Source organism: Amia ocellicauda, chromosome 1 (assembly GCF_036373705.1).
Source record: "Amia ocellicauda isolate fAmiCal2 chromosome 1, fAmiCal2.hap1, whole genome shotgun sequence".
Classification (NCBI taxonomy): Eukaryota; Metazoa; Chordata; class Actinopteri; order Amiiformes; family Amiidae; genus Amia; species Amia ocellicauda.
Window position 1 is genome coordinate 18,870,044 of NC_089850.1, and position 13,635 is coordinate 18,883,678.

At 46.4% G+C, this 13,635-nt stretch overlaps 1 protein-coding gene across 1 annotated transcript; it reads right to left on the reverse strand.

The window, feature by feature from the left end:
• Positions 1-687: 687 nt before the first annotated feature.
• ints9 (integrator complex subunit 9) lies at positions 688-13,633 on the reverse strand. Its single transcript, XM_066697502.1, has 17 exons — positions 13,517-13,633; positions 12,894-13,021; positions 12,242-12,302; positions 11,919-11,981; positions 11,292-11,431; positions 8,909-8,995; positions 8,683-8,803; positions 7,700-7,834; positions 7,288-7,399; positions 6,756-6,936; positions 6,602-6,662; positions 5,565-5,736; positions 5,342-5,466; positions 4,764-4,931; positions 3,477-3,575; positions 2,943-3,080; positions 688-1,484 (listed from the first exon to the last, which is right to left on the reverse strand). Exons 1-17 carry the CDS (start codon positions 13,523-13,525, stop codon positions 1,308-1,310), a joined length of 1,977 nt encoding a protein of 658 aa, XP_066553599.1. The 5' UTR covers positions 13,526-13,633; the 3' UTR covers positions 688-1,307.
• Between the last annotated feature and the right edge of the window lie 2 nt (positions 13,634-13,635).

Consider the following 13,635-nt stretch of genomic DNA (forward strand, 5'->3'; position numbering starts at 1 on the left):
CTGTTAAAACCACTTAAGGGGAGAATCAGTCAGCCTCACCAGGGGGAGGAAAGCTTGTTTCAACACTTACTTGTTTATGTATAATTTGCTACGTTTACATAGTATAGTCAGATCATTACTTGGGTGCACTTTCCTAGTTTTATCTGAGCAATAGGTTTATCTGAACCCTTTAAAGGATACAATCTGGCACAACATAACCTACGATCTGCTAAAATTAGACCGTCCACCTGTGCCAAGATCAAATCTACAGTCTGGGAGATGAGGACCTCTGTCTTTCTCCCTCCCTCCCTGCCAAGTCACGTCTTCAAAGACTTATTACTACAAATGTGGATAGTTGTAGTCTGTTTTGATGCCCTTTTATTCATTTTGAAAGGCTCTATCTAAAACAGATTGAAACTTGCATATAATATGAACACTATCTTTTTGTGTGTTTGCTGGATCCTAATCCACTCAACCAAAAGCAGCTCAAATCCCCCCCCTGGCCTAGAAGACACAGGCTGTCCTTTTCACTCTCACTGCTGTACAGACGTTTCCATACAATCAAATATGTAAAAATAAACATGTCAAGTCAAAGCCCTAGTGGAAAGTGTAAACAAACTGGGAGTTTTGTTGTTGTTGCTACTGTAAATCCAGTCTGTGTAAGGCATTGCATGAATGTTTACTGGCAGAGTTTAAAGAAATGCTGAATAAGAGTCACAAAACACGAACGCAGAACTTTATTTAAAAACAAAAACACTTGTATTAGTATAATATAAGTCCTAATATTCACTTCTGTTCTCTACAATGAGAATCTTAAACCTTTCCCACGGATGCCCCAGCCGATCCAGTGCCTAGAACTGCTCTGTTTGGGGTTCTCTTGCCTGGCCTGGGAGGGGACCCAGCTTGAGGGGCAGAACCAGGTGCAATCTGGGATATTGGTGCTGGAGGATCACCATTTACAGGGTTTCATCAGATCTGTTCAGCGCTGCAAGACTAAGTCACTAGGTCACCACCCTCTCAAAAGGCCAGGAGGAGACCTGAGGGTTTTCTCTCTGACCTGAATCAATGAAAAGAAAGTATCACCTGTTATTGAGAGAGTTATTCAGTCTTTTGCTTCATCTCACCCCAGCGGCAGATCAAAGCCCTCCTCTGATCACAGCACTGGCCCGTCTGAGGAACGCTGCTGTCAGGGGCGGGGGTGGGGGTTGTGTACGGAGCTGCGGGTATGCAGTGTGGAGGGGCCCCGGCGGAGGGGAAGGGGTTGAGCGCATGGGGAGAAGTGGGTGGCCGCAGTAATGCTGGGTGCTGATCGCCGTCGGGGGAGGGTGTCAGAGCTTCTGCAGGAAGCGCAGCACCAGGTCCCTCAGCGTGGCGCGCAGGGCCTCGTTGTTGTCGCAGACGATGTGTGTGGAGTCCTCCTCCAGCTGGATGAGCGTGTCCTCGTCCTGGAGGTGGAGGATGTGTCCGTCGGGGGTGTCCTCCACCTTCACCTCAGTGATCCCGTGCTGGAAACCAATGGCAACAGGAGACCCGTCAGGGGCGAGGAATGTAGCAACAACAACCCCGTCCTCCTCCTCCTCCTCCCCCCCGTCTCGCTGATTAGAGCTCAGAGGAAGAGCACAAGGTATTCAGGTGTCATTGCTGTGATATTCAGACTTTCAATAGGAATTTGGGCCCGTTATGAAACAGGTATGGGGTACTGAGACAGAGAGTAAATTAATGTCTAAGCTTCTGTCCCGAGGCGGTTCAAGGCATTTCACACTCAAGCTACCTGTCCCCAGTTCACCTTCAAGTCATTCAACAGGCTGAAGATGTGAGCTTATCTTGGTCAAACTGAAAGCAACCAACGCACGAGAAATTCAGCAAGGGGAAAATCCACAGATCAGCGCAGAAGATACAACTACAGTAACTACAGCAAACGGGGCTGAGCGATTAATGCCTCCAGCTGATACACATGCAAGTCTGAGGTTGTGCTGTGGTCAGTTATTACACCACAATCAGAGCAGAGGAGGCCTGTGGCTGGCTGTCGATCAACAGTGACTGTCACTGCGTCCGACTGATATTGCGAGTCAGTTTTAACACATTCTCTTCACAAACACTCGAAGGAAATCCATCTCCAGTGGTTTTCTTGAAGGTACAACAATGATATTTATATATAAATGTAAATCAGATCAAATGAGAGAAACATGGTTGAAGCTGTTGTCTAAAACAGCGTGTGTCTGGTGTGATCTTGTAAGGAGGAATTAAGAGGACATTTCAAATCTTGCATTATTACTTTCAATAAAAGTGTTGGTGTGGTAAATCAATCATGCTAGGATTAGAACCCACTGAAGTTATTAAAAAAAAAAAAAAAAAATGTTCCTTCACAAATCGGGGAAATGTCACGCTTAATGTGCGTTAATAAACGATGCAGCAATTTCTCTCCAAAATGAAAGCGATACAGGAATTATCCAGAAATTGATTCAGCCCCCACAGATGTGTGCTACAGTGCTTCCAATCACAGCTGTGTGCGCTTTTCATTTTCATTTAATTAGAGACCAATCGATACAGCTCAACACGGATGCAGGGAAGAACTCCCACGGCCTCCAGGGTGCACAGGGACACACACACACTTTCCTGTAATCTTTTCATTCAAGATCACCCTGGATACATGAATTGAAAAACTAAAGCCTGTCTTTCATCAGGAGAAATATTATATGTAAGAGGGAGAAAAAAAAAAAAGGGGTAAGCTTTGAGGAGAGTGAAATATTCGGTGTCACATTTCTTGCTGGGCCGATCAATGGCATTAGATTGGGAGAGCCCCAACCCAGTAGCATTTGCAGGGCACCTCAGATAGATGTGCTTCCAAGTGTTTAGAAAGACTATCCAATTTGAAGACACAGGTAAGTGTCTAGGGGCTCTCCAGGGTTAGACAGCCCTATGGGGGGTGATTGCGGTCAGGAAGGTAGGGAAAATGGCTTCACCTTCTGCAGCGTGACCAGGAACTGCTCCAGGGGGACGGAGCCGCTCAGCAGGGGTTTGGGCGCCCGCAGTTCCGGGGGCTCTTCCACCACTCGCTTCCTCTTCTTGGATGGGGGTGCAGGCGGCAGCTTCGGGGAGGGCTGTGGGGAATAAGAAAAGGAAGGATGGAAAGGTGGATCTTTCTCCGTGATCTCTTACATCTGTCTGTTGTGAAGTGTCCTAAATCAAGCAGCACATGCCCAGAACAATGCATTCTGCCAGGCAATGCCATGTTCTTGCTGCTGTGCGTTTCGGTGTGTTTCTTTGTTTGGCCCATAAAGGGACAGAAAAATTATGCAGAGTGCAGTTTTGTCTTGTCATCTTTCTTCATCTCCTGGATAAACCCTGGAACTAAAATAAAACTCCCTCACTGGAGACTGGGGGGTTGGGGCTGTGTTAGTTTAGACTCCCTACAGGGCTCCAGCCAACCTCGACACGTCCCCGTGCTGTGCCCTTGATCCTGTGAGACCCACCCCCCCACTCCCCCGCACACTGACCTGCAATACATGCTTGTTATCCTTGCACTGCAGAACGGCGGAGACGGTTGCCACGGAGATGCCAGGTTTCACCTCGCAGGGCACCAGTGATTTCGCCAGCTGAAAGGGTAAGAGCAACGGGGGGGGGTTAAAGTCTCCCGGGGTCTTTATGCCTGTGTGTGTGTGTTTATAGGGCACTGCCACAGAGGAGATCACGCCTGTGACGCTGCAGAAACCCTGGGGGGGTGGATTAGTTCTCTTCCTTCCCAGGGTGCCTTGTTGCCCCCGGTTATGGCACAGGTTACAAACAATCACAAAACGTTAACCAGCGCCAGTCAGGCTTTAGTTTCCACACAACGGGTCAGCGGCAATGTTAGTCTAAACACTAACTATTCAGAAACCGCTTGAAAATGTGCTACACAACACAAAAAGGTAGTTAATGTACATCATTATAAAATAACAAATAAAGACTTTTGTGGTTTTTGACAGGACATTTGTGGATATCATGCCCAGTTTAACATTTCTAATTGTAGATGATTATTTGTGTTGTGTGCTGCTCATCAAACAAATAATCAACTACGATGCCGCTACACACCCAGCTGCAGACGGGGAACAGATAACTGTCATGTGGATATCTGCAGTTCGGCACGTCTGATCGGATTGATTGGACTGTCTGCGAAGAACAGACTCCAGTCATTCCCCTGGAAGTAATGCGGTGCGAATGCCCTCCCTGTGATACTTCCACTTCACGCTACATTTGACGGGAGAATCTCTGTGCTTTCTTGGAAACCACGAAGGAAAATCGGTACAAATCAAGTGTAGCTCTCGGCTGTAGGTTTAACCAGCGCTGCTCTCCTGCTCTCTTAGGCCCCTATGTTTTGTAGTCACAGCCTCCTTCCCCCATGTGAAAACGGTTCACCGAGCAAGCCAAGTGTTCAGGCTTTACTGGTGCGGTGAGATTTGCACCGTTGCGCAATTGTGAAACACCAGGTGAGTGGGATGAAGTTGTAGATCAATTTCAGCTGTGCCCTGCCTTGACTATAAAGGTGTTAATCACTGTCCGTTTATCTGTGGAAATTATGAATAAATGCTGGATTTATCTACGCTAAAGACAGGGAGGGACAGCAGAGAAACTGCAACAGTAAGCAAACCTGATTTTTCTTTTGGATAGCTGTCTCGGACTCACGCTTCTCTTTCCGTTGCAAATCCACACACTAAATCTGTGGCGGATGGAAATGGGTTCAAGCAAGTGTGAAAAAGGGCTCTCTGTGGCTCCCCGGCGCCCCCTGGCGGTGCCCACAGCCTCACCTCGGGCAGAAGCTCGATGCGCTCGTAGCGCCTGCGGAAGGGCAGGCTGAGCACCGTGCAGCGGCGGTAGGACAGCGGTGGCGGCTGGCAGTCCAGCATGAGGTCAGACCGGTGAGACTGGGTGGGAGGGGGCTGCGTGTACTGCTCCGGACAGACCACGTGCAGCGGCTGGGGGGGGAGGAGGGAGGGAGAGAGAGAGAGAGAAGCAGTGACCAGTGATTAAACTACAACCGCAACAACAAAAACAATTTGATCATTAAAGGCCTCAAGGGGCATACAAATATTTACGTTACGTTTGCTGAAAATTAATGCAGTTGAAAGAAAGTGAGAGGAAGTTTCTTTGTTTGCTGAGTTTTTAATAAAATACACTTTTTCTGTACAGAAGAGAGTTGAAGCGAAGTTAACTGCTCTGAGAGATTGCCAGGTGGAGAAACATGGGACCAACAGAGAGAACTGATCGCACACATCACAGCTCTCACTGTGGAGACGAGCAGTTACCTCTGTCCTGAATTTCACAGCCTCTGAAGCAAAGACACACAGACACACGGGTGGCGTCCGTGAGTCCCTGCTGAACTTACCTGGACTTCCTTGAGCAGTTTTGAGACCTGAATGAAGTTGAGGCGCGTGTCAATGGGGCAGTAGACGCACTTCATGGCCAGAGGCTGGTACGGAGCCAAAGCGTCCAGGTAGGAGAAGTCGGGCTCTGCGGAGAGGAGAGCAGACAGATCAATCACCCAGAATGCAGGGGTCTGGCCTGTGCCGCCAGCCCACCACCTGTCGGCCACCGAAACGGACCCTCACCGGTGAAGATGATGGTGTTGAGGCTCGACTTGCCCCACAGTTCCATGAAGTGGACCACGTCACCGAAGCGCAGGGAGGGGTGGCCCGTGAACACCACGCAGGGCTGCTTGAAGTCGTTGCTGAAGTCCCCGTGGATGCTGGGGTAGTGCTTCAGCTTGTTGGTCTGGATCAGCTGGGAAGGGGGGAAGGAAAAGGAAAAGGCGCTGGTGAAGATCGATTGGTCTGAAATTGAAGTGCTGTTCAACGGACTAGAAAGACTAGCTTCTGGGAGTTGATAAATTCCCCCCCAAACTCCCACATACATTGGATTTGGAGGACAGTTCTGAGTTGAGTCATACTTTTACTTTTTTTAACATGACAAACAAACATCCCAAAAAATAAAAACTTTGAATGATGAAGATTATTGAGAAAATTGTTGGGAAACCAGGACATTTAAAGTCCTGGTTTCCCAACAATTTTGTCCTGGTTTTCCAACAGTTTTCCTTCCAGTCGACCACAACATCTAGTTGTGAGAACAAGGGATATTAGCTGGGTATCTGCTGGACTTCCAATAAAGTGGAATACTTTAACTCTATTTATGTGAAATGGCGTTCTCTGAAGAACCGAAGAACCAGGCTTGATTGAGGACAAGAGACTAATCAACATGGAGTGTCAATGCCTTTTCTTGCTCAATATCATGCTGGTGTCTGATGCAGCAGTGACCCACAGTTTGACAGTGAATCCCATCTAAATTAATCACGTTCCAGTCTGCTGCACTGATGTACACATCGCTGTCAATGCACTGCATAAGCAATGTTTTAATCCACCACAGGGACAGAGGAATGCAAAGACGGAAGCGATGCTGCTGTAGGACAGGGAAGGGGAGGACGAAACTTGCTGACTTGTCCTCCTGTGAGTTTCTTTCCACGTCTGCTCTCATGAGGGACTGCCGCAATGTCAGTTTTAGGCCTGAATGTCATCCTGTTTGAGATGCATCTTGTTGCTCCTGCTACGCAATGTCACTGGTGTCGTGGTTCGACCCCACAATCCAGACTCACCTCTGCGTGAGGGAAGGGCGGCTCCGGGAGGTACACTTTGGACTGCTTGTTCTGGCAGAGCCTGCGAAAGGGGAAACCAGGAAAGCGTTATGCCTCGTTGGCGTGAGTCTTCGCGCGTGGCCGTGTGCGGAGCTGGCGCGCCCCCCCGCCTCACCACTCGGCGAAGATCTGGGAGAACTCCAGGGAGCTGTTGGCCACGGGGGAGATGAAGTAGAAGGGTGTGGAACCCAGGCTGGCCGAGTCGATGAACTGGTACAGGCACTCCAGAAGGTCATAGATCACCCCGGAGGAGTAGCAGGGCACCAGCACATTGCCCCCCCCACGGATTGTCATCGCTGCCCAGCGTGCGCACACACGGACAGAGACATGGGGAACGGACAGACATTGAGAGACGACACAGACAGGACAGGATAAGGAGAGACAGACATTCTTTAGACTTGATTTATTAAACTACTAGTTCTACTACTACTACTACTACTACTACTACTACTAATAATAATAATAATATCTTACATACAGTGTCTTTCATCCTGAGGGATTCGAATGTGCTTCACAATGGGGAGGGGATTACTGAACTTTTAATACAACGAGTCATTCATTGTTTTGATTCAGAGCCAGTAAAAAGGCACCTCCTGTCCTCTCTCTCTGTCTGTCTGTCTCTCTCTCTCTCTCTCTCTCTCTCTTACCCAGGTTGCTGCAGAACTCTCCCAGCATGCCGTCAGGGTTGGCGGTGGGGATCTGGGTCAGGCCGCTGAGGATCAGCACGTCACTGTTCTTCAGAGAGCTCTGATCCATGGGCTGAAACACAGCAGGTACAACACTTTGCTGATGCTATTTTATTTAACACTCACACTCACACACACAACCTGGTGTGACATCTTTCAGCTGCCATCCAATTCACCAAAGCAGCAGTTAAGTCTGGCTTTTATCACCTCAGGTAATTAAAGCATGACGGCTCAGGGACTAAGCACAGGTTATTTGGCCACTATTTATATCACAGGGCAATAATACTTCTTTTCGACAGACTGCAGTCCAGCGCTGCCTGACCTTGACATCACCTCCGCACACTGAACTGAACACCTGGGTGCAGCACTGTACCTGTGGGTGTGTGGTGAGGAGCGAGGACCCAGACACATAGGACACCTTCTCATAGTGGGACTGGATGATCCAGTTCGAGCTACCCAGGGCATAGCCAGAGCTCAGGGGAGTGATCTGTACAGCCCCAAACAGCTCCTTGGGGGTAAGGAGGGAAAAAAGAATAATAAAGAAAAAATATTATAAGAAGTGGACAAAAGTCTCATCTCAACATCTCAGTAACACACAGTCCTGACCAGAAACTGCCACTGCTTTTGAGTCTGGGAACCACAATAGTAAAATGCTGAAGAATTTAGTGCCTGATAGTGTTTTGTTAGAAGTCCTACTACCACTGCAGTAATCCCCCAAATCGTATGAATTGATACAAAAAAAAGGTTGTTTTTGTATAAATCGTGCTCCCTGCCTCCACAAACAAAAATAATGTAAATAAAAAATAGGGAAACATAAGCATGGGATGGTTCTGAAATTCTGAGACTCTTCTCCAAGCGAAGCTGCAGTTCAGATCTGGAACTGTTCCAGAACTACAAATATAGAATATGGAATTCTGCGGTTCCATCACAACTCGCTGCGCAGTCAGCAGTTACTGAACCACTGCTCGACCAATGGCAACAGAGCAGAGCAGGGTAGGCGGCTAAATCACCGTCCATCAACAAAGAGTTAATACAGAAGGGGGATCAATGTGGAGGTCGTCTGGCTGCTTCGTGCTGCTGGCTGCAAAACCATAAATCAATGGTAGTTTCTCTAAGAGCAGCTTGCATCCAAGAGTAGTGGCTACAATATATGCTTCTGTAACTTTACTTACACTGCCTTTTCCCTTTAAACACAAGTGACACAACGTTAATAAAAACATAGTTTCAATAGACAGCTGCGCATTATAGTTTGTGAGGGATTCACATGTGGGCCCCCATTACTACAGATCTCCCAGTGCTGGTTACACGCAGGATGTGCTGATCTTGTCCAGGAGATGAAGAGTTAAAGGGTCTTACGATTTTCTGAGAGTACCCAACCAGCTGGACCTTGCTGAGGGCCGAGTTCACTTCCTGCATGCTGTAGCATCGCTTCCAGGTCCACACGTCCACCGCGTCCTTCAGAGGGGCTGGGAGAAGCCTGGAGACACACGGGGACACTCAAGCAATGGCCCTTTTCTGCCCTCGCCAAACAATTCTGATGCCCAAAACGGAACAGTGCTACATGCTGTGCAAAATGCAGTACCTCTGTATTTCTTTGTTTTTCCAACAGGTGGCAGACTGGGCCTTCGGGACTCTCTCCATGAATGTCACCAGCTCTTCCATCAGCAGCCTGTATGGAAATTAAAACACCCTCAGGCCACAAGGCGGTTTTCAACCAGTCAGAGGAACATGTTTACTGGGTGCACCTGCTTCAGACAGGGAGAGGATGTGAACCACTGCTTAAGGTGGATGACCGAAGGCGTTTGCTTGGGCAGAACTAAATGACATTATTGTGTTAAAAACAACGGTGGTTTTCAAGCTTATGTTCCAAATGAGCTCTAAATGACTTAATTGGAAACTCAATTCCTTTCTAATTACTGGCTGCTGTTAATCATGTGGAGTTCGGTTAAGGATTCAATTCAGTACCGTCCTGTACAAACTCAAAGTGAGTAGTGTCAAAAAATGCTTCCTCACAATGCCCAAATTATTTACTTGCTTATTAGACAGGATTATGGATTTAAAATAATCATAATATAATTTTTAAATGACATACAAAACACGGCGGGATTCTTTCTAGACCCAAGCAAGCGATTCAGACTTGTGAGAACCTGCCCTGCAGCTTTCAAACAAAGCATACCAAAGGTGCTGCCCAGAGCAGACTTTCAGGATGTGCCACTTTAGAGATCTTTTATAACCCCAGTCAGAGTTCAGGAGGGGGATCACACAGGGAGAGGAACAATGCAACCAGTCAGCGGCTGCCTGAGCAGGACAGGAGAGGGGATACGAGTTCATCAGCTTCGAGGAACGGGGGCTGAGGAGGCATTTACAGCTTTGTGGTTTGGTTCTTTTTTATCTACCGTAAATGAAGAGGAAGACCAGTCAGATCTTTGTGCCTCTCTGACCTAATAGATGTCCCAAACAGGTGACATCACTGCTAAAGTGATCACACACTGCCAGCACAAATAAGCGTTGAGACCGATACCGTTGCTTAGATGGCACAAGTCGGAGAGCAAGTGCCCCTGGTCCACATATAGTGCTCACTAAAATGTTCATGATTGCTTACCCTGGTAATGAAACAGGGTCTCTTTAATGCAAACATGTAATTCAATCTCTCTGGTCGTAAATCTGTTTATAGGTTACTCATTAAGAAGTGTTTACATCATGTGCATGACCCAAAAGGGCATTTAATCCCCCTCTGTCTTACAATTATCATCAATTTGTTACTGATTTAGAGGTGACTGCAAACACCGGATCTGTTTCAGGCTGCATCCGGGTTGAAAACTGTGCACAGACTCCCAGCAGCCCTAAACAGTACCCAACAAACGCAGCCCGGTCCCGTTCATTAGGGAGGTGAAGCGTTCTGATCACACATCTAGAGACTCAGTCCGGTCAGACCGACCTGTTAAAAACCCCGGCAGCCGCTTCCGTTTTGAAGGTCGAGGGCACCAGGAACAGGCGGGGTAGACTGTACCAAATGTGCAGAGGTGTGAATTGGAGGCGAGCAAGAAAAGGTGCTTTTATTTTTTTTTTAGTTTTCCATTCCTTGAAAATGATTAACTCGTGCTTCTTGGGCTTGAGAGAGGGATTGGCAGTACAGTTTAATTTGCACCTTTTTCTCTTTCAACAGAAGTGAAACAGGTCACACACAAATACTTGCCAACTCAGACAAATTCATCCTTTGAAGTTTCTGAGCAGTTGTGTCAAATTAATCCCTGCTTTGCATCAGGCAAACATTGCTTTAAATTACCATATTTCAATGTTCTCTGTCTTTTCTTTTTTCTGTCACATTTTCAGCAAACTCCTCTACTTAAATCCCTACAATTATCATTTGAATTGTTCATAACAGCATGCTATCTCAATCTTCTATACGCAGTGTAGTGTCAGTCAGTACCTGGCTGTATAAACTGTGATTTTTATAATTATTATTGTTTATTCTACACACACACACACACATCCCCATCCCATGCTTGTGAATAAAATCAAGGCACATGAGATCTTTGCTAATGGGGCAGAATAAACTGCGCTGGACTAGCTGTTGTCATGGTCCTGGAAGGCGGCCTGCTGTGCGATAAACACTAATTACAGGGCTTACTGACAGAGTAACAACAGTCTTACAGGACTCATTTGCAGGCGAGAACAACGCACAAAGAGAAAAGCGGCACACTGGAGGCTAAATCGGGCAAAGTGTGACAACGCAGTGCTAGCTGAAAACGGATCGGGAGGGTGCAGGTGGGCGATGATGTCATGATGACAAAGCAGGTGAACAAGAAAACAGCGTCTCACCAAGACAAAAAGACGAAAAGTACATCTGATGTTGTTCCAAACTGCTAACGCCCCCCCCCCCCTCAGGCGTATCGACTCGGGAGTATGATTAAAGTGATGTCATGTGACCAAATCCGAAAATTAGTTCCAGAGCTCCGTGTTACCTGCCGATCTGCATGGTGGGCTCGGTGGTGTAGACGGTGCCTGTGAACCCCGTGTGCTCGGTGATGTACGGGAGGGCCATCATGCAGTGGTAGTTGGAAATGAGGATCACATCGATGGAGGACAGGTCCAGGAGCTCTTTCTAACAACGAGGGAAGGGAAGAGGCACTTTAAACACTAGGCAGTATTGTCACACGATATAGAATTGAACTGACAGGCATCCATGCATATGTAGTGGGACTGTTTCGAAGCTACAATTATAAACTACAATTACTTGAATAGCTTTCCTGTTCAGTTGAGTTTACAGCTCTAATGGAAAAGGAAGTGAATACTGTATGGTCACATGTAAAGCTCCCACATCTCCTCCTTTCTGAGACTGCAGCCCCATACACTGCCTATAATCAATACATTTCTCTGGGGTTTGCGAGCTGTTATTGGGCGGACATATTGTGACAAGAGAGAAAAGGCACCAATAGTGATGAAATGTTATCCACAACTAACAGAGTGGATTCTTGGGGAAAAAATAAATTGACAGAAAACTGACATTAGTTAAAGAGTTATTTGAGATATACAAGTAAAAAAAGCACACAGAAGAAACTGTATTAAATGTAAACTATAACCACTCTCACCTCTGGGAGGCAGAATTCGGGAAGGGAGTCCACAAGCACCCTGCCTGCACACTCCTTCAGCTCCTGACACACACAGAGACAGCGAGGGTTAGGAAGGTACCAAGATACTTCAATATTAGCTAAACATAACACACTATCAATATTCAAATCCAACCATAAAATACCAGCAATATTCATTCCCAACCACAATACACTGACTCAACTGAAGATGAAAATGCACCCTGATTAGTGGACTTTTCCAGATTTGTTGCACAGGATACTGCTTCTGCAATACTAAATTGGTCTTGAATCCTATCAGCTGAAGTTCACAACTGTCCCATTACCTTTTCCAGCAGAGTGTTCCCATCCTTTGACACCCAGCCAGGCAGCTTTGATAGCCTTGGACTACGAGACAGAAATAAAAAAAACATCATCATGGCAAAGTATATATTTAATATAACACAGTAGGAACACATTTAAAATATGCCTAAAATATTAGTGTGAGAGTGCAGTCGTACAATCAAAACTAAATTACAATACATTCTAGTGCAATGAAGTAACAAGTGCAAATAAATTAAAGTAAAGTCCCAGGTATGTGCCAGAGGGAGAGGGGCATTGGAGAAAGTCAAACTATAGGAGTTCCAACAGTGTATCAGTAAGCAGGATTATAAGGCGTATAATTATATAAAGTGCAAAATTACAAGAGTGCTGAACAGCTCAGCAGAATAAGATGTTATATTATATTGTACAGTCTGAACAGATGCGTCTTGAGTGTGTGTGTGTGTGTATAGTTACTCTGGTAAGAAGCTACACAATCAATGCCCAGGAGTGTCAGCATATTTAGTAATCTAGTTACATGGAGTCCGGAAAACAACAAACACAATCATTACACCCTCGCCACCCCTGAGGAAAGTTTTGCCAGTGCACAACATCTGATCTCTGAAGGGAAAACTGGGGGCGATCCCTCCTCCTCCATGAAGCACAGCCCTGTCTCACCTGTGCACCAGCGGCAGCGGCAGGAAGTGCAGGGCCGAGGTCATGTCCAGCCCGCAGTCCAGCATGACGGTGGTGGATTTAAACTTGAGCACATTGCAGGGCAGGGTCGGGTGACCGGACAAGCAGTACTGCACAGCGGAGACGCATGCAAAATGTAATATATATGCAAAGCAATGTCAGAAATAACAATAGGAGAGCATTAAGACGCAGTTTATGTCTAATATGTTTCCTAAAAGCGTTTTAATTATGTGTCATAATTAAATAATACCAGAGGGAAAGGTGCACAGTAGCTGATCGCTATTTGTGTTTAGTTCTATTTCTATTTAGCTTCTATTTCGCATTAGGAGAGGCTTTCTTGACTGCCTCAATAGTACAACCAGGGCAGATCGCCCTTCAGCGCTAAATATATGTATTAACTGAATTATCGGGGTATTATTAATGTGTTTGACGGAAAGTCTACCTGACTTATTCACTGCACAAATATATCAGAAGTTCAGATGATGGTATTTGGGTCTCTGTCGTTACACAAATCAACAACAATAGAGCAAACCACTGGGCTTGGCTTATGTACAAACCTTCGCACCGCAATGAAACAAAAAATAATAATTAATTAAAATACTTACGAGTTTCATCTTTGAAAGCAATACTTTTGAACTCTTTCACGGTATCCCAGAGTACGTATTTACAATCACCATGCCTGCCTCCTGTCGTGCCCGAGTCAGAGTTGAGAGGTCAGCCCAGC

Excerpts from the sequence above, each read along its gene's own strand:
- ints9 (XM_066697502.1), bottom strand. Across the intron at positions 7,400-7,699 it reads TCCTCACCACACACCCACAG|CCCATGGATCAGAGCTCTCT; the intron begins GTACAGTGCTGC and ends GCTGTGTTTCAG. Across the intron at positions 5,467-5,564 it reads CAACACCATCATCTTCACCG|AGCCCGACTTCTCCTACCTG; the intron begins GTGAGGGTCCGT and ends TCCTCTCCGCAG.